This window comes from Triplophysa dalaica, chromosome 5 (assembly GCF_015846415.1).
Source record: "Triplophysa dalaica isolate WHDGS20190420 chromosome 5, ASM1584641v1, whole genome shotgun sequence".
NCBI lineage: Eukaryota > Metazoa > Chordata > Actinopteri > Cypriniformes > Nemacheilidae > Triplophysa > Triplophysa dalaica.
In genome coordinates, this window is record NC_079546.1 from 9,439,561 (window position 1) to 9,459,994 (window position 20,434).

General features: G+C 39.0%; 1 protein-coding gene across 10 annotated transcripts in view; it reads left to right on the forward strand.

Annotated features, from left to right (window-relative positions):
- cacna1c (calcium channel, voltage-dependent, L type, alpha 1C subunit) overlaps positions 1–20,434 on the forward strand; it is a 101,812-nt gene that overhangs the window by 23,402 nt on the left and 57,976 nt on the right. For all 10 annotated transcript variants that reach the window (XM_056747562.1, XM_056747559.1, XM_056747561.1 and 7 more), the window contains exons 2-3: positions 9,661–10,003; positions 12,384–12,489. In XM_056747562.1, the coding sequence (XP_056603540.1) occupies positions 9,661–10,003; positions 12,384–12,489 (449 nt within the window). The remainder of the gene's footprint in view (positions 1–9,660; positions 10,004–12,383; positions 12,490–20,434) is intronic.

The following is a 20,434-nucleotide window of genomic DNA, read 5'->3' on the forward strand; positions in this document are numbered from 1 at the left end:
CATGTGTTAAAAGTTAATTTTAACAACTTGTTTACTTTCTGCAGTTTTAAAAACATCATGTTTAATATGATTTAAGTGTTAGTTTTACATTTACATTTATGCATTATACTATAATTTCTTCCGGAGTATGTGTAATCCCTGGGATCGAACCCATTACCTTAATGTTGCAAACGCCACACTCTAACCAGTGAGTTACAGGAAAGCAACAAGTTTTGGAGGTTCAATAGTATTTAGTTAATTTCACCCTTATTTATTTTAAAATGCACATTCCATAAAAGTGGTAGGCGTTTTGTAGCATTTTTTATAGTTATTGTTTTGTATTTGACTGTTTTCATTATTGGATCAATCAAACTAACATGCCGTGTTTTGTCTGAAACATCCATTATTTGCTTATAACATTTTGTTTACATAATCTTTCATATTTATGCACTATCACATGCAAGAGTGACGTTCTATCAAACCACAGCGTCTGATTCTCATTTAGCAACATCACTCGACAGCATTTTCTTGCTGCCTTTTGCTTTTTCAGGAAATATTCAAAAACCCTGTAGGTCAACCTTTTTATTTCCAGCTAAATATTGGGTTTGGCTCAGAAATAATAAAATTACGGAAGCTAAAATGTTTTGTATCTTCTAGGCATTTAAGTTTCATTCCTGAGTGTGTGAAGCAGCATCACACGCAATAGTTTGGCCTGTAGCTTGACTTTATGATTGCTTTGCACTTCCTGTAGTTTCAGCTTTAAGCACGCCTCTGGCTTTCATCTCATTTTCTAGCTTAAACGAATGAGTTATGATTCTTCGAGGTCAGGAGAGAGGTCATCTCACAACTGGCAGAGACGGAGAGAGAAGAGAAGGAAGTTTCTATCATCCAAACGTATTCATTCTGTGTTGTGAATTCTTCTCGCTGTCGCTTTCGACTCTCTTGCTGTCTGCAGACTGTGGCTTGTGTGCGAAACAGATGTCACTGACGACGTCTCTGAGTCTGCCAGTCAGTTGCTATTTTATAGATGAACCTTCCCCTAAGTACTTTTTCAAATGAACCATCTTACCCTTCCTAAGAAATCCTGGAAGTACTACTTCCGAGACTTATATCAGGGAACAGGCTGCTGTTTTCCCCGCAAAGCTTGAATCACCCTTTTTACGAGCGAAAATGACTGTAATTATTTCCACAGGCTCATTTTACCCCCCACCGACTCACCATTTCATACATGACCTTTCCCTCCCGACCCGCACACACTCAAACAGGTGTGCTGAAGGGTCATTGCGGTCACACACCTTCTTCTTCGTCTTCCTGGACCCCGAAATAACTCTGCCGTTCTAATTAACGTAATTAATTTCACTTATAGCAGTTAATTATTTCAGAATGGGTGAAGAACGGCACTGTGGAATGAAAAGGGAGAAGGAGAGAAGGTGGTGGTCTCTGGAGTCTGTCTAATCTTGGTTTAGGGCAGTGGAGGAAGATTAGAGAGTACTCATATACTCCTGAAGAAAAGACGTGAACCCAATTACATCCTCTCTTTTTTTGCTTCTCTCCATATTTTAGCCCTCCAGAGTGCCGAGTGTGTGTGCGCGAGGATGACAGTTAAACTGGCTAAAAACATCTCAGAGCTGAGTTTATGTCAGCTTAACCTAGTTCCTCTTAAAGTCCAACGTGTGTGTGTATATGTGCGAATGTGACTGCTGACCTACCAAATGAATCCTACCCTGTGTCCGAAAATGTGTATTGATATGCAACACAGTATGACCAAAAAGCTAAGACTATGTATGAAACTTAAAATTACTGGCTCCTTTGCAAACTTCATGTGTGTTAAAGTCAGCTGACAGCAAACTGACATTTCCCATGAAATCTGACCCGACAGACAAATTACCAAAATCATTATAAGTCCACCATTGTGAATTGGGGCAAGGTTATGAAACCACGTCTGTATATAGCTCAAAATTTGGTTGTCACGCCATAAAAATTATAGGTAGACACTTCAGTTAGGATGTGGTTGTCACACGCTTTCATATCGAAACTGTATATGGGCGATTGGGCATTTAGCAAAACAACCATATCCTGCTGCTCTGAACGTAGCCATCGGGTTCCGTGGAAGGGCAATGACAGGGGCCTGAGTTTAGCAACACATGATTAAATCATTCAAAACTTAAAATACAAGGCTTAATCCTGCTCACCGATATTACCTGATATTTTTCACCAGTCTTTATTCTTATGAGAGTGTTTTTGGGAGACGGAGTGGAGAAATGGAGTGGTTTTGGGCAGTGGAGGAACACAGTGGAAAGGGAAAGAGAGGGCAGAAGATGGTCTGATGAGTTATGTATTATTCAGTAAGCTATGCATTATTAACGCAAGTTCATATTTAGCTGTTACACACAGGCATAAATTAAGAGAAAAAATGAGAAATATATAGATTGCGATTGGAAAAAAAGAAGGGGTAACTGTGACTTTGAATGCGTGTGTGTTTGTGCTGGGTTTATGATAGACGTGGCTGTACAGATCAGCATTAATGCTCCGAGTTAAACGCAGCGATAATTTGGACCAGCAGGGTTTGTCCTGCGAGGCGCTTTTTCTGCCGGAGATTACCGAATCCCTCCGCACTGTCTGGGCCGAATTCCAGTTCAGAATTCCAGGACTCTCATTCACGTCTTGACTTTTCCTTCTCGTAGCATCAAATTCCATAAAAACCATCTGCACCTCGGTTGGGTTTAAATAGGCCGTCCAAACTGCGTTACGATGGAACATTTTACTCGTATGACGGCATACACGTATGCGTCCAATATATATGAAGCAGTCATTCGGACGTCTGCAAATGCAGATTTGTGGTTTGGGTTGGAATCAAGTTAATTTTGCGATCAGGGCGAAGTGCCAGTTTTCCAGTTGCCATTCCAAGTTTTGGATCTTGTTGTGAAAAGTGAAGGCAGTAGGTTGTAGGATCGTGTTAATACGCGTGCAGAAGCATCAGATAAACAAAATAGGTATCGAGTATAGGGTACAGAATTAATACTTGCCAGGTGCTGACTGTGTAAAAATGACTTTGGAATTAATACGACAACGTTACTGGGCAGCTGGCCGGAAAGTTTCAGGAGAATTGTTTACGTTGCAGGATACAGTAAGTACGGTAGTCGACCAATGCTGACATAAGCAATGACAACAAATTACATCTAAGAGATACAAAGGTATTTGGTAAGTTATGCATTTTCTAATAAGTTTTAGTTTAGTTCAGATTGAAATCCAACAGTAATGCACTCTTCAAGAAAAGGTGCTTCAAATGTTTCATTCCATGTCATGGAAAATAACCTTTAACATCCAAAGAACCGTTCTGTTTCACAAAAGGTTATTTGTGGCGAAAAAAGCTTCTTCAGATTACAAAAAAGTTTGAAAAAGAAAGAAGGTTCTTTAAAGAACCTCTTACTGAATGGTTCTTTCTTTGTGGAACCAAAATGGTTCTTCTATAGGATCGCTCTAAATTGTGAGTGCAGTCCAGCAGTTGGGGCACATTATGTAAACAATTTGAACATATTTGTGACAGAAAAATACATTTTCGATGTGTTGGTTGTTGCATATATGAAAATCGGTATTTGAATACCAGGTACATCCGTTTCAGTCAGAGCCACAATCTCAAGGCCATCTCTCTGGAATCCTTTTTCTCTACCATCCATTTGTGTGTGTGGTTTGATGAGCAATATTAAACAGACACGCTTTGAACTCCACATTGACTGATGTCTGTTTCTTAAAATAACTGGACTGTGACCTTATCTCATGGTCCTTTAGTCTAAATGTTTGTGAGCAGTCTATTGCAGGATATGCGAGTTGATGGAAAGAATAAAAAACACAATACCATGGAAGCAAGTCAAAGGGGAGTTAAATGTTAGCTTATGTAAACCGCACACTCATTATAACCCCAATACCTTTCACCTCATAAGTAAAACCATTGTACTAAATATAATCAATAGATGAATTCATTTCTTTTTTATTCAGTTTTTAGCAAAGGCCTCAGGCAATTGGTCCACTTACACCATGACCAATGATGTTGCAGTTAGGTGCGATTAGTTTCTTGTAATTTGTTAGTCCATGCAGAAAGTAAAAACGCTGAATGAAGAGATACAATCACAAGCCTCTAAGAACATATTGTATGCCTTATTACGTATGTGGAATGGGAAGGTTTAGAAAAGACGGAAGAAGTTTACTGGGAACAAATGTACATTTAAATTTGGCAGCTATGAAAGTAAGATCAATTTAGAACCTCATGAAATTCACCTTTTATTGTGATTCTTCAATTCACGTTATTTTATGTCTTCATAATCTTTCATCGACAGAAAAAAACTCTGAAAAAACTTTGCTTTTCACCTGACATCCCCAATAACTCGTTTTTTTACTTGCTAGCTGCAGTCTCCTATAATATGCCCACTCTTTTGGTCCAGTCAATTATATGATGGATGATAAATTGTCACATTTAATTGTAATTTGAAATATGTCAGAATAAATAGTTTTTTTTTCTCCGAGCCATTTCTCTTTTAAATAAATAATTATCAAATACAAAGTGTGAAATATGTCAAAATTTTTATCATTTCAGCAAGATGTGCACTTCTGTTTGTCTGTCTCAGGGACATGTGTGTGTGTATGTGTATGTCTCATGTGTCCATGTCTCAGGTGTGCATTTGTGTATACAGTATGTGCCGTGTGTGTGTGTGGCAATCTCAGGTGTGACTGAAAGCGTTTGTATGCCTCAGGTGTGCTTGTATGTGTTAATGGCCAATGACGGCTCATTATGTGCGAACGCATCCTGGGGCATGTAAACATAATTTTGCTGTTGGATCTGTGCTTTATAGTTTTGCTCATGTTTGTGTGAGTGTGTGCGCTTTGGCGAGAGACTAGTGAAGCATGACTGAGGAGCTCGATCTGATTGGCTGGCTTTGATAGCAATGATGTAATTGAACAGATGGTGATGGTGACACCTTCAGTGTGCCCCGCCCACTCACCCAGCACTCACACACAGAGTTATGGCAGAGTTGGGCGGTGAGTGTGCATCCTAAAGCATTGCCCTTGTACCGTATCTCTGCATCTCTCGCTACTAGTGCGTGTGTTACTGGCTTTCTCTTTATAAGTTGTGTGTGTGTAATAGAAAAATAGAGACACTCCTCTGTGTATCTCCCCATCATTGCATTGTCATTGCTTATATTTCTCCAGTCATTGGGTCACTGATTTATTTATTTGAGCTTTTTGGCTGCGCCAGAGTCATCAAACTCCATTTCCCAGAATTCCCTGCGGAGCCATGAATTGCGAGTATTTCGCGCTTTAGAGCTCACCGCTGCACATATGATATCATCCAGCGATGACTCGGTGCCACATTAACCCAACACGCATAAAGTCACGATGACATTTTAATAACACAAAACTCAACCTTGCTCCAAAGGGCTTTATCTCACATTAAATTGTTCTGATACTTATAAAAGTTCATATTTTTGAACATATTACTGGTCCCAACGATGTATACCCGGAGGAGAGTCTCGGCCGACACTTAACCTCCTGAAAGTGTTCGGGATGTGAAAATTATTACATTAATTTGTACTAGACTACACATTAAATTATATTCTTTTTATCACTAAATATCTGGCGCCAGTCAATGCTGATGAAATAATTGTGATTATATAAGCTATTGACATTGTAAGTAAACCATTTCCATTGCGAAATTTTTTCAAAAAAATTCTAATTAAATCATGTGGTAATGACAGATGTTGTAACGGCTTTAGCCTGCAGAGTCTAACCGGACCATGCTGGCAAAATCCTGACCCCTTGACCGATGCCGAAAACATGACCTTGCTCCAACTTCTGTACTTTAAAACAGACCTTCATAAATATACATAAGGGTGTTTAGAGCTTGAAGAGTCTCTCAGCTGAACAAACTTTGTTCATGATGTATACTGGGATGTGTTGAAGGTCTTTTCTCTCTTGCTGCTACCCCGTACCTCTGTTTCTTTCTGTAAATGTGGGTTATTCTGGCCTTTTGTCTCTCCAAATGCATTTAAATAGGATGTTCTTAATCCTATTGTCTGTGTGCATGTCAATATTCCGAAGTCCTTGTCTCATCCTTTGTGCAAGTCATCATGCTGTGAATTTTTAATTTTTTTTCTGTTGGTTAATGATCTTCATTGGTTCTTGGGGTCAAAAAGGCTTACATATAGAAAAGCCACATCAAAAGTCAAAGTCTGATTTGAAGAGACTTTAACCACATCCCTCAAATACTACAGCTCCATACAATACCATACCCTTAAATCTCTCTCAAATTGTACTGTACCTGACGGATCTCCTCCGACAATAAAAACGTTCATATTACCAGTCTAAACCAGGGTATGATTCATAAAACAGCAGAAATGCTTTATTCTCTTGTACATTAATGGTTAATATCGTTCACTGACATCCCGTGAGTAAAAAGTGAGAAGTGTACGTTTTGTTTGGTGTGATGAATATATGAATGATAATTCTGACTCATAAAACAGTATGTGAGCGTGTGTGTGATTGTAGTGTTAAAATGCATTCATAAACACACTACACTTGATATACAGCGTGTGTGTTGTTGGTTGAAAATGAATAAATATGTAAATATACAAAAGAGAAAAACATTTTGCTGTGATGTTTAATATAATAACAATCAGGAAAAAATGAACAATTAGATAAATATTTTTAAAGGTATCAAGAAAGGCAGCTCGCATGTTATCACGATGGGCTTATATACGGTCATACTGGCACAATTATAAATGTGATATTGCTTTCATTAAACAGTTAAATGTTCATATGGAAATATTTAAATAATGACATAAAAACAGGAAGTGTGTCGATATTTCAGAACTACTTTTAGTAACTTTGGAACTGAAAAGTTACTTCCAAGCCTCTGATCGGAATGGAAAATATTGTGTTAGAACTAGCAATGGCGGCTTATGCTGCTTCTGAGAAATTGCTGGAGTAACAAAGGGGCAGAACGTGTGAGAGAGAGTGACCGAAAGAGCGACAGCATGTGTGATTTACTTGACATGTCTGCTGAGAAAATCGATAAGTTTATCATGGTAGTGTTTCGACGGTTACTGTGTTCAGTGGTGTTTTGATCGTATATAAGGTTTTTTCGAAGGCAATTTATAGTTGATCATTTTCGCCAGCATTACCCACTTTGTTTTTAACATTTTGGTTTTGTACATTGTCTATTGTATTTTGTTTTATGAACCTTTAGTTAGCCTGAAAAGAAACGTAATGCTGATCCCAGATCTGTGAGAGGGGGAAACTCCTGGCGCTTGTGGTGTGCTTGCTGTTCTTTCAGATCCGCATAATATGAATCTCAGTTTATCCATTAGGATGTTGGATTCAAGTCTAAGTAGCTTTCGTACCTCTCAGAACATTAAGGTCCATTTTTGTGTTTGTGTTTAAATGTGGGATTACAAATGTTTTGTGGCAAGTGTGTGTGTAGTTGTTTTGTCCGTCTCTGTTTTTATGCAAGCACGTCCATGTGTGTCTTGCGATAAGGAGCCAAAATGAGGAAAGAGAGAGTGCATCCCTCAAGAGTAAATCCACTGTGGGCACTTTAGGATGAGTAACTGAGAGTGCTCCTTTTGAAAGTCCCTTATACAGAACATGATGTTTCTGCGGTAGTTAGAGACGGCATTTTCGCATGCTTTTGCAAAGTGTTCATTTTGAATGATAACAAGGACAACTCCTCTCCAGTTGTCGTTGCACTCTTAAACATACTTCACGGAAACCTAATTTCCAGCACTTTCTCTTAATGTGTATAGAAAACTTGAATTAAAAGTATGGGATCACTTTGACATTGTCTACCTGTGTCTTCCATTGGTTGGACAAACAGATCTGCACTGAACTTGTGTGGTTGGTTGACCCAATGTGTCCCATTTAAGCATATACTTTCTACATTTCTATGAATCAGGCTAGAAAGGGCTTACTAGCAGTCTCATGCACGGTTTCAAAGACCAGGAAGACTAGTCCCGACTAAAATGAAAGTTTGAGCGGTCTAAACTGAAAATAAACTGCCCTGCCATATCTTTAAATATGTCAGTGCCATTGTTTTGTCTCATGATGCACACTAGTAATATTTTAAATAGAGTTGTCAAAAGATGAATTGCGATTAATCGCATCCAGAATAAACGTTTGTGTTTACATAATATATATCTGTGTACTGTGCATAATAATTTTGTATTTATTAATACAAACATCCTTGCAAATATTTAAGAAAAACCTGAAAATGTATAAACATTTATATATAATTTAAATTATTGGTAAATATATATAAATACGTGTAAATCTTTCCTAAATATGTATATTTGTATGTGTTTGTATTTCACAAAAACAAAATGAATAGGCACAGTACACAGACATATATGATGTAAACACAAACTTTTATTCTGGATGCGATTAATCGAGATTATTCTTTTGACAGCACTAATTTTTATGTAAGGCATTTCATTAAAAGCGTTAAGCTAAGCTTTGTGTGTGAAACCTGGCCTCCGTGTTATATCTGGGGTGAGCGTGGATTATAAAATACTTGTGATATGAATATGAAAGTACAGACTTTAGGCTTTGATTAAATTCAGGTTTACGATTTTAAATTTGGAGAGACAGAGCGTTCACTGAAGTCAGTTTTCTATGATACTTCAAACTAATCCAGGCTTTGGTTTATTTAGTGGGTTTAAAGAGAAGAAGGGAGGTAAGGGGGAAATGATGGAGAGAGAAAATTGTCATCTCTGTTCTTTACTACTGTGATTTCACTCTGTCTCTCATTCCTCACAGACTCATGACACGACACATTGCAGTGTGATGGTTGATGCTGGTTCTCTTTGGATTTGACACACTTAGACTGCAGATGGAGATGACATTGTCCTGCAGGGCTGCCATGTGTGATGTTTAGTGTGATGCCATAGGAATTCTCGGTTGCTATTGGCTAGTTCAAACATTCAATATCAGATGCAATAGTTTGATTTAAATGATCAAATGAAATAATTAAAGACCAGTATTTACTGATGGTAAACTGGTACTGATAAATACTACAATGTAAGTTAAAGGGATAGTTCACCCAAAAATGAAAAATCCTTATTTACCACCTTCATGTCATTTCAAACCTGTATGGATACATATCTTCTGCAGAACACAAAAGAAGATATTTGAAAGAATGATGACAGAATTTTCATTTTTGGTGAACTCTGCCTTTAAATAACAAGTTGATGGGCTTTTCACATCTGGTATTGTTAACCCAAGGGACATCAGTCTCTGTTGAGTAATGGGAACTTTCGACTCTCAGATTTTTAGGAAATGCACTGCAAAATATTTTGTCTTGTCTCACAACATTTACAATGTAGAATATATTACTAAAAAGACAAATTGTGGATTATAAAGAATGTTTTTTTACACAGTTCTGCTGTGTAAGTCCTTTGTATCTAGTTCATGGATAAAAATTAAATCACAGCATACAAAATTAATACTATAATAAACATAATAAACATAGTGACGACAACGACAACAAAAACATTGGATAGCGTGAAAAACTCAATTTTTTGACAGTCTTCAATTATACAGAACAAAATGGCGCAGTGCACTTTTTGGAAAGTTCAAATCTTGCATTTCTTTCTTTTGCGTTTTTTATTTACTGTCTCTTTCTCTCCTCTACAGGCTCCAACTATTCCAGTCCGTCGTTGGCTCCGGTTGCCAGTCTGAATGAGGACGAGCGGGTGGGAGATGGGGGCGGGGTGCTGGGTCTTGCACCTGAACACATTCCCACCCCTGGCGCCCCCCTCAGCTGGCAGGCGGCCATCGACGCGGCGCGACAGGCCAAGCTCATGGGCACCCCCGGAGCCCCGATCTCCACCGTGACCTCCACGCAGCGTAAACGTCAGCACTACACCAAACCCAAGAAACAGGCCAGCACTGCCTCCACACGTCCACCCCGAGCCCTTCTCTGCCTCACTCTTAAAAACCCCATCCGCAGGGCGTGCATCAATATTGTGGAATGGAAGTATCCTTTACATGTATAAATGTGCTACATGAAAGAGCACATACACTATACCGTACAAAAGTTTAGGGTCACTTACTCATTCTTTTTTATACTTTTTCCACATTTCAATTGTGAACTCATCAAAACTATAGCCTTACATCAATTTCAACTATGAGGATTATGTTAGGACAAAAACGTGCTAAAGAATCAAAAACTTTTTTCACGGTGTCTACTTTGTAGTAGTAACACTTTACCTAGAGTTTGTAAAAATGTACATTTGGCATTTCATCAGCCAGCTTCTTACCCTATGATGCTTTAAAGGTGTGTGGATGGACTTCCCATCTATTCTGGGGTTTTATTGGCTGCTTTCTCATTATTATTTGGTCTTGCTTTTTAAAAACATTATATTTATTCATTTGTTTTGTATAAATTACAATTTTAATTTTAGTAACATAAATTTTTCTTTATGTAACTCATTTCAAACATTCAGACAAATGGCTTAAAACAAAATGTTTTTAGGATCATGAGAAACATTTCAGTCAAGTGACCCTAGACTTTTGAATGGAAGTGTAATGCTGTAAAGGTTAAAACCAGTGCACTGGTGTACTGTGGGGGCCCAAACTAACATCAATAATTCAATCATTTTAGCTGTAATTCATACACTTGCATTAGGTAGAAGATATGTAACTGAGAATTCATGTTGTTTTTTTCAGATGCATATTGATTTTTTGGGATGAGCTATTTCATTATTTACTCACATATGTCCTTCCAAACATATTAGGTGTTATCGAAACACAGAATGTCAAAATGGCTGCTCCCCTTTTCTATTTTACAACATTGAATAGTCACCAAATCTCCCACATATACAAGGACTTAGAATTGATCTTTTTATGGTCAAATTAACGTCTGCCAGGTCTTTTCAAGCCACATGACAGCTCACTGAAGTGGAAAATTGTAAGTAAATATATAGCTTAAGACGACTAGGAAATCAATGTTGCAATGATTGGAGCTTTACAGACAAGGTCACTATTAGCAACTCTGACTCAATAGGTTTGATACCCAGGAGATTTAAGAAAACCCCCAAATGTAAAAATGGCTTTGGATTAACGCATCTGGCCAATGCATAAATATCCATATGTGTATCTATGAGACTGTGTTACATGCAATTCCAAAGTAAATCAAGATGAATCCTAAAGTGGCCTCGTCTTTCAGAGGACTGTTAGGACAGTGTGTTCCTCTGTAATGTTTCCCTTCTTACATTCTCTCTCTCTGTTGTGGTTTTATGTCATCGCTTTAACCCACGAGAGACGCTTACAAACCCCCTGACCAGTCACTTACGAGGATTGATTTAGGTAGGAAAATGCTTCTTCATCAGAAAATGGGAGCTCCAGCTTCCCATTCACAGCTTCAGCCAAGAACTGATCACACCATCAAAGATCTTCTCGTAAATCCAGAAAGCGTGGCGAGAGAAAGGAGCAAACCGAGGAGACAGAAACAGATTTCCCTCATTAATTTCTGTGGAATATTTTCTAAAACTTTTCTCGGCTGCTCGCTCCGTCCATGTGTCTTCACTCTCGCGTATACACTCGACTGGATCTGGTTCTCCAGAGACTCCAGAGCCCATCTTTCCTGTCTTTGGTTGCGTTGCCATGCCAACGGCTCCTCTCAACAGGCTGAACAGGTTCACACTCGCACAAATACACGCTGAAATATTCACCCCTCCCACACACGCGCACAAAAACGCACATGCACGTTGACCCCTCCTACAAAACATACAGTACAGTCGAATAGTCGAGCAGATTTCATATATAGAAATGTTATTTATAACCTTCCGGGACCCTTAAAGATAAAATTCAGTAAGCAGTGGTCTGTTTTTGCTCCCTCTTGGGACCGGGAACTACTGATCTACAAGCATGTTTATCTAAAACGGGTTACAGGGTCTGGGGCTATGTAATTCTGAACTAACCCCAGAGGGCTGTAACTCAAGGCCCAGACAGCAGATATAAGAGAAACATCCAGAAAAACAAGACCACATCTGTTTCTCCTCAGGACACGTGCCATGCGACTCAACACCCATCTTGGAGAAATCCATTTCTGTAACAAATGATGACACAGTTTGATTGCATTTCCAGCAGAACTGGAAGCCAAACAAACAATCCTACCAGTGAAAGGAGACGGGGGGGGGGGGGCAGGAGGAAATAAGGGGAGCTACGATTGTTGTTTTGATGGAGGCCAGATTTTTGACAAGTCCTAAATTATTAACACAGGGAAAAATTGGACGGGAACAAAAAAGCTCTTGTGATTTCTTTGCAGTGGTATGAGTTCACATGTACATTATGTGATGTCTTGTGGTCCTTGTGAACCAGCTTCGATGTCATTTTCTTTAACGCTGACTACGCAGACCGTTTGAAATCATAATTTTGATGACTATTTTTGCAAACTGTGTGGCCTTAGCTGTCTACATCCCTTTCCCTGAGGACGACTCCAACGCAACCAACTCCAACCTGGTAAGCGGCGCTCTGCCCCACAACACGCACCCAGACACAAGCAATGATTGACAGTGATTGTGATGATGATGGTGATTGATGGGGATTATGATGGTTTTGTACTAATAGTGGTGATGTTGTGACACTGGTGATGTTAATGTTGTGATGGGATACTTAGGGTTAAGTGTCGTTTGAATTTTATCAGTTCGGATTCAGATTCTATTTATCAAAACAATGTGGTAAAAAATAAAGGTCCAGTATATGAAATTCAGCGACACCTAGTGGTGAGGTTTCGTATTGCAACCAACGGCTTTCTCCAGCCCTCCCTTTCAAAAAACTACAGTGGCTGACACAGAGCTATGTTGACGTCAGATTTTCGCTACTTTGCCGAAGGAGATAACGTATTTACCAATGGCACTCTGTGGAGCAGTTTGTCCATTAAGGACTACTGTAGAAACTACATAGTTATTTGTGTTGTATTGCGTTTCTGTCAGTAGATCCTCCTAAATATTACAAACTGGACCCATTGGCTATGTGAGATTACCCAATGAAAACAACATTTTCTTATGTGTCTCAAGGGGGTTGTGTGGTTTATTTAAGACAATAACATGTGCCTGTTTTGTCTTTTCCTATATATTTTTTTAATATTTTGTACCTTTTTAGGACACTTAATGTTGTGGTAGTGTAGACAATAACATTAGTTTGTGGGGAAGGTTCTAGGGTTGCCAGATCTGCACAAAAAAATCAATCCAATTGCCGTTCAAAACTATTCGGAAAACCGCAGGTTTAAAGAAACGGACTTGGCAACACAGGGAAATTCTGGCAGATTACAGGCAGGAATTTAGTGAAAAAACAACGATTCAGTGTATATCAAAATGGGCACATACGATTCAAAAAGCGGAATTGAAAATAATAATATACAATATAAATGTCTGATTCCTAGCTTTATGGATCTGATTCTGGAATTGAATACATTTTCTATTCCCAACCTTTATTTTTATGATGATTTGTTGTCGCGATGATGGTGAAGATATGGCGGTGGTGTTTGTAATGAGAGGGTTTTGATGATTTGTGGTGGTGAGGAGGGTACAGTGGTTGTTGTGGTAATAGAGATGGGGGTATTGTGATGGTTTTGAGGATTTATGGTCATGATGATGGATGGTAGGTTCGGTTGGTTGAATGATGCAATTGCACTCAATTTTTTTTAATTTTTCTTATTACATTTTGAATCTGAAGTGCAGATTGCAGCGAAACTGGAGAACAGACTGTGTGCTTCTGTTCTCGGTGTACAGTACATTCAGGATGGATGAATGCAGAACGTGTGCGTGGGTTATCTGGATGTCACGCTCCATAAACAACTTTACGGATCTCTCACAGATTCATGCCGTAGCCGTAGTTACTATGATCCATCCAGCTATCAGCTCTGAGATCTAAAACTACATTATGCATTTTCTTCAGTGAAGTCAACACAGTGGAAACCTGTAAGCGCAAACGACAGCCAATGTCCGTGCTTTTCCCCCGGCGCACAGCCTGTGGCTTAATGGCCCTTCATAACGACACAAATACAGCTTCCTTCGTTTGATAGATGCACCCTTCTGGTTATCAGTATGGGCTATGAATGGATTCATTTGATGAGGTTGTCATGGATATGGTATCCCTGGAGATGGTAAAATGCACAGCTACCGTGGTAACAGAGACTATGCAGCCAACCTGCAGAGTAGAAGGCGATATCAGAGATAAAGAACTTGTAGCTTACTCGATGCTGTCAGCAGTACCTTACACGGTTAGGGTGAGGGTGTGTGTGTTTACAGTACATTGAAACAAGTATGAAGTCAATAAGTGTTTATCCTTGAGCGTGCTCAGTCTTGAAAAAGACTCTGAGCATCAAGGTTACTGGTCAGGTTGCTTTCGAAGGATACAAGGGATTTGGCTTTGCCAAACAAGGACTTTGTGAGCTCTGACGGTACACGGTACCTGTTAGCAAGATGTGACACCTGCATAGCAGTGTCATGTACATCGGGAAATAGTAAAATAAGAGGGAACTTCACACCAATATGTCTTAGGCATAACTATTTAAAAGTCAACAAATGGGAGTTTTTCTGTGTTTGGAAAAATAAATTATAACATTGTGTGTTGCGTATGGGGGTGTTGAGTATGTATTTGAGTTGCATGTTGAGAATGTGTGAATATGGTAGTTGTCCCTCCTTTCTTCAGTTTTACTCCAGGTATACTTATTTTATAAAAGACCGTTTGTGTATATGCTCATACGTTAAAGTCTTGGATACAAAAACAATGTTTGGGTAACTGATGAATAACATTTATGAGCAATTTTTTTGCCATAGATTCTAGGTAAATTATTATATTAATATGTATATTAAAATGTGTGTTTAATGTCCTGTGACTGGTCAATATTTCTTTCTTTCCATTTCAATATTTTAAATGGTCTTGGTGTTAAATGGTAATTTAATTTGATAAAAAACATGGAATTCAAATATAATGGAACCTCACTAGTAATGACATCATAAAACTGCATGCTAATAATGAAAGGTTACCAAATACCATTTGGTTTAACCCATTCCACAGTGTGTTGAGCACACAAAAAAATATAAATCGCCCAAAAATAATAATTCTGTCGTGATTTTCTCACGCGTATTGCATTATAAACCTGTATGATTGACTTTCAGTGAATTTTGATAGGGCACCTGTTTGTCAATACAATCAAACTCCATGAAAACAAAAATGTGTGTGTGAACTGCACCTTCAAATGCAGTGAGGCTTTGTGTTTGCTATAGATGAGTTGAGTACTACGGTAAATGTGTTGAGTACAAATGTTATAGATATATTTATATGTGTCCGTATATACCGCATATACTGTATGTATAAATGTTATGTACTGTATATGTGCCTGTGTTAAATTTATGTGATTTAATAGCGGAGGATATGTCTAATTGGTCAGATCTGAAATAAAGGCGTTTTTATTTTTAGAGCGATGTGAGAAAACTGCTGTCGCTGAGACTCTGGCGACAGGCCAGTTCACATTCTGCCCATTTCGTACACAAAAAGATCATATTTAGACAAGATCCATTCCCCCTTCACTACAACACACTACCCACACAACACATGTGCATCCCTCTTCAGCCCGCAGGAGTGTGTGAGCGGGTCTGCTTAAAGATGTGCCATGGTTAGTGTGTAGGGTGGGATTGGGTGCGTGTGTAAGATGTGTGTATGTGTAGTAAAGGTGTGTTGGAAGAGAGTGGGAAAGGGTCGGAGCTCTGTGGGGATGGTGCAGTATTTTAAGGCAGCTAAAAACATCACCAGTGCAAAGAGTGACCCACATACATCCTCTCTCTCTCTTTCTTTCTCTCTTTCTCTCTCTCTCTCTCTCTCTCTCTCTCTCTCTCTCTCTCTCTTCTCTCTCTCTCTCTCTCTCTCCCCCCTTTGAACAGCGCCCTCTAGTGCTCCATAGTCTTCTGCAACACAGTATAGCTTAAACCTGACAAGCTAAACACTTTAATGATATGTGTGCTTTGCTTTGAACACCACAGACATGCATCAAGTTTTGTGCTCTATATCCGATGAGGATGTGGTGTGTGATAGAGAGAGAGAGAAGAACGATCACTGTGATGTGGTGTAGTGAGTTGGGGTCGGCTCTCGCTGAATGTTCTCCGCTGCTGTCACCATGCCTACAAGGAAATTTCCACTCCGTTAGATGAGGTCATTGTTAAAGAGCTCACAACTATTCCTCTCTTTTTCTTTCGTTCCTTGATTTTTCTGCTGAGGAGGTGAAAACAAATCATTCTGTCAATTTTCTATCTTACCTGTAGGAACCCATCTACAGTATTTGTTTATCTTAGCACCTGTTTTGACTTTTTTGTGGGGTTAACCATGGCAAGGTCAATTGGTTGTCAAGAGGCAATGTTTATTCATCTTGGACACCCGTCTCTGCTTTCTTTATTTTCTTTCGATTTTTCCTCATACGTATATGGAGAGCCATGATATTTGCTGACATTTAAGGCTCTGCATAAATATATCTCCTGTGTTTATTCCTTGCACTGATATCACATAGTTTTAAAATACATTGTTTGTGAAGAACAAAATGTAGGTGTGGTATATACACTTTCAAAACTGTGATTTTATGGTGAAATAATTTACACAAAAAAAAGGGAGTAAATTTTAAAGCAGTAAAATCAATGAAATAAACTGTTAGAATTGAGTAAATGTAAGTAACTCAAATATTTGTATTTGAATTCACAAAAAAGTGTATATTAAAAATATTATTTGTTAATTAAATGCATTATTTTTTTCATTAAATAAACTTAAAAATGATTAGAATTTACCAGAAATATCAAGTGTATATTAAAATATAATTTGTTAATTAAATACTTTTTCATTAAATAAACTTAAATAATATATGTACATTTTAGAGAATTTAATTGTTGGATTTTAAATCATTTTTTTATTTGTCCCTCTGAAAGAACAATTAAGTTAAGTTTAATTAAGTTAATAAATCTGTTTATTAATCTTATATTTACTAAGCTAATTATTTTTTAGAGTGTATATTAACAGGAAGGTACATTTAGAAATACCACTTGTCTGTTTTTGTCTCCGGCAAGGTGTTGAAGTAATTACTTATTTAGTTTGTGCCTTGTCGTATGTGTCTCTGATATTGAGCAAATAAAATCTGTCTGACTGTCCTGTTCATTTCGAAATGATTACCGCAAAGCACTCCAGCATTCGACTTTCTCAGTTTAAGAGGATCTGAAATTCTTTTGAACACAGAAATGTTTGGAAGGAGGATATCGTCCTTACTAAAAATTCAGCAATGAGGGCCAGCATGCGGAGTGTTGCATGTGTATGTTACACTGTGGCTGTGCACGGCGAATGCAACAGATGTTTGATTCATGTGGCTTAGCAAGTGTGCATGTGTGAGGCGAAGGTGGATTTATGTGTGTATGGATGCGGGCTGAATTACTTTAATAATAAACGTTTAATCTTTTTGCTTCCGTGGCGGTTGTGTACATTGTTGGGGTACATCTGGTGTTAGCCTCACATTACAATGTGAGCATGTTGCAATGTGGTTGTTTGGTATTTCAAAAATGTATTAATATATGTAGTTGGAAAATTGCTTTTTCTAATACCACTTTTAGAAAAGTATATGGTCTGACATTATCCAGGTGTAATCCAAAGCAGTGTGTATCCTCTATTGATCGTGGGACCGTGTGTTTGTAGTGCAGTTAGCAAAAGCCCTGTTTACACCTATTATTAACATCAGTTTCAGATCAACCGATCACAAGAGGTCAGCTGGGACGGACCGCTGTTTACACCCGGTATTAACAGGCCTCTCCTGTGACCACTTGTGATTGGATGTTGTTGATTGTCTGTGATTTCATACTTTATTTATACATGGCCACATTATTTTAACATTGAGGTCCACTGCTGGACCGCTTCGAAAAATGTTTGCAGCACCAAAAACTACAGAAAGGCTTTCTATCACAAATTTTATTACACACCAGAGAAAAAAATGCAAGTGCGATCCTGCGTGATGGATGTGTGGCGTGAGAAAACAGTCAGCGAACGCGTGAGGGTTGGCAGCCCTGCTTATACCCACATTTAGCTAAAGGAATAGTTCAACTGAATTTACTTCACATATGTACATTACTTCACAGATGTATATGTCTTCCTTCTCTACGTTCAACCTTCTCAACACCAATCCCCCGTGAACAACCATCATCCGAGACCCTTATTTACCCCTTCGCAACTATGACCCTGAAATGTTAAGATATGTGTAGTGAGTCATAAATGTGCTTTGTTTTATCTGAGTTTCCTCTGCGGATGCATATTTAATGCCAGGCACAAAGACACAGTGCATTATGGGAGCAGTGGGAGGCATTTTATTAGCCTGAACACAGTACCGTAACAGCATGTGACTAAACGCCCACCTGCGTCAGACTGCTGTTTATTAAGCATTCGGATCATATGAAATCATATCGACTGCATTGATTGAGTCGTCCTGCGGCCAGCGGTACAGCTACATCATCGCTCGTGCACCCGAGATTTATCCGCACGCAACCTGGTACAGTGTGTCCCAGAGAATCGAGGAAAGGAAGCGAACGGCGCCAGAGAACACGAGCGTGTCCTACACTCACTCACCCTGCTCTGGGATTTCAGATTGAGGACGAGTGAGAAGAGTCTCTTTCACTCTCTCTCTTCCCCACATCATTTGTGCTCTCGCTCTCCTTACCTTGACCACACGTTGTGAAGGACACTTGGGTAGGTGCAGGGTGGTAATTCGGGGTTACTGACATATCGCTCCTCCTGCCTATCACCTCCTCTTACACCTCCGTCCCTCTCTCTTCCTCTCTCCTGTTGTCAGGGCTCAGGGGAGGTAACCCAGTTTTTGAGGCCGGTGGCTGCAAGCTGATGTTCTAATACAAACGGTGGCTGAACTATGAATAATGAATCATCCCCCACTCTTAAGCTCCCCTCTCTCTTACGGTTCCCATCTCACACACTAATCAGAATGAGCTCATGATGACCTTGCACCGCCTTACTTGTCCTCCTCCAGCGGTAGCCGCGAGGGAAGGACAAGTCTGTCATTGTCACAGGACTGTTGAATTTTAATCACGGCCGTTGATGTTCGGTCTTGAATCAATTTATTAGGCCGGTAATGACAGCCGGCGGAGGCCACGCAAACCTGTGGCTGGCCGTGTTCCGCTGTAACCCTGAAGCGCACGTGTAGAGGGAGGGTTTAGATTCTGTGAGCTTATACAGGTCACATGGAGGAGGAGATAGTCATGTTTGATTACATTCTGGAGTTTAAAGGAATAGTTCACCCCAAGACGAAAATTCTCTTATTTATTCACCCTCAGAAGTTTCAAACCTACTATATAAATGTTGTTCTGCTAAACACAATGGAAGATATTTCAAATAATGTCAGTAACCAAACAGATCTCATCCCCCGTTGACTCCCACAGTATTTATTTTCCCTGCTATGGCAGTTAATGCAGGATGAGATCTGTTTTTGGTGAATGACATTCTTCCTAATATCTTCCTTTGTTTTTAGCAGAGCAAAGAAATGTATACAGGTTTGGAACAATCTGAGGGCGAGTAAATGATGACAGAATTTAAGACAGGGTTTTAGTTGTTAGTCCTGTTTATTTGAAAAGAAAATCATTCATTTGCGATATTGCGCCCATCTATACATTGTTAATTCTGAAATTTTGTATATGGTTTTTCATAAACGCTTTAGATGAAAAGTACAAGGGTGGTATAAGTTCCTTCTCAGGACTTGTGGATTTAAGCAAGGCCCCTATTTAACAAAGCTCTCAGGTTTTTACATTCCAGTAAATTTGTAGGGTAACTTGATGATGCAACCTCTGAACATGTTGTCTTGCCTAATTACTAATTAATTTTCTTTATTAGTCATTTGGTCGACACTTATTGAAAGCGACTTTCAGTACACTGAGGTTAAGTACCCTGCTCAACGCTCAAGGGCACAATAGGGATACTTTTTTGTGGCTTTTTGCTTACCACTAGCTATACCATATATATTTTATCAAGCAGCTGTCTCCATCCCGTGGCGTCCAGGGGAGGTTTTTGCTTGTTGTGTATTTAGCTGAGTGCTGTGTGTGTATCTGTGTATCTGTTGCGATGTGTGTTTATTGAATATAAGGTAAGGTTAATTTACTTCACCTTTCAACCCTTTTATGGTGTCTCAAGTTCAAACGGTTAAAGTCTGTGCCCTACAGTGTTGCCCGATGAAAACCGTAGTGTAGTGTGAAATAAGTGGTGAGCAGAGTAATGAAGGGGATGCACAATGCAGTGAATGATCCATAATCCGTCTCTATTGAGCCTTTGAATAAGAGACTTTAACCTTCACGTTAAAAGCATCTGCTAAAGGATCACATTAAATTGCAGACGTTATTCTCGTTCCCTAAAGACCAGAGCCTGTGGTTATGTTTTTAAC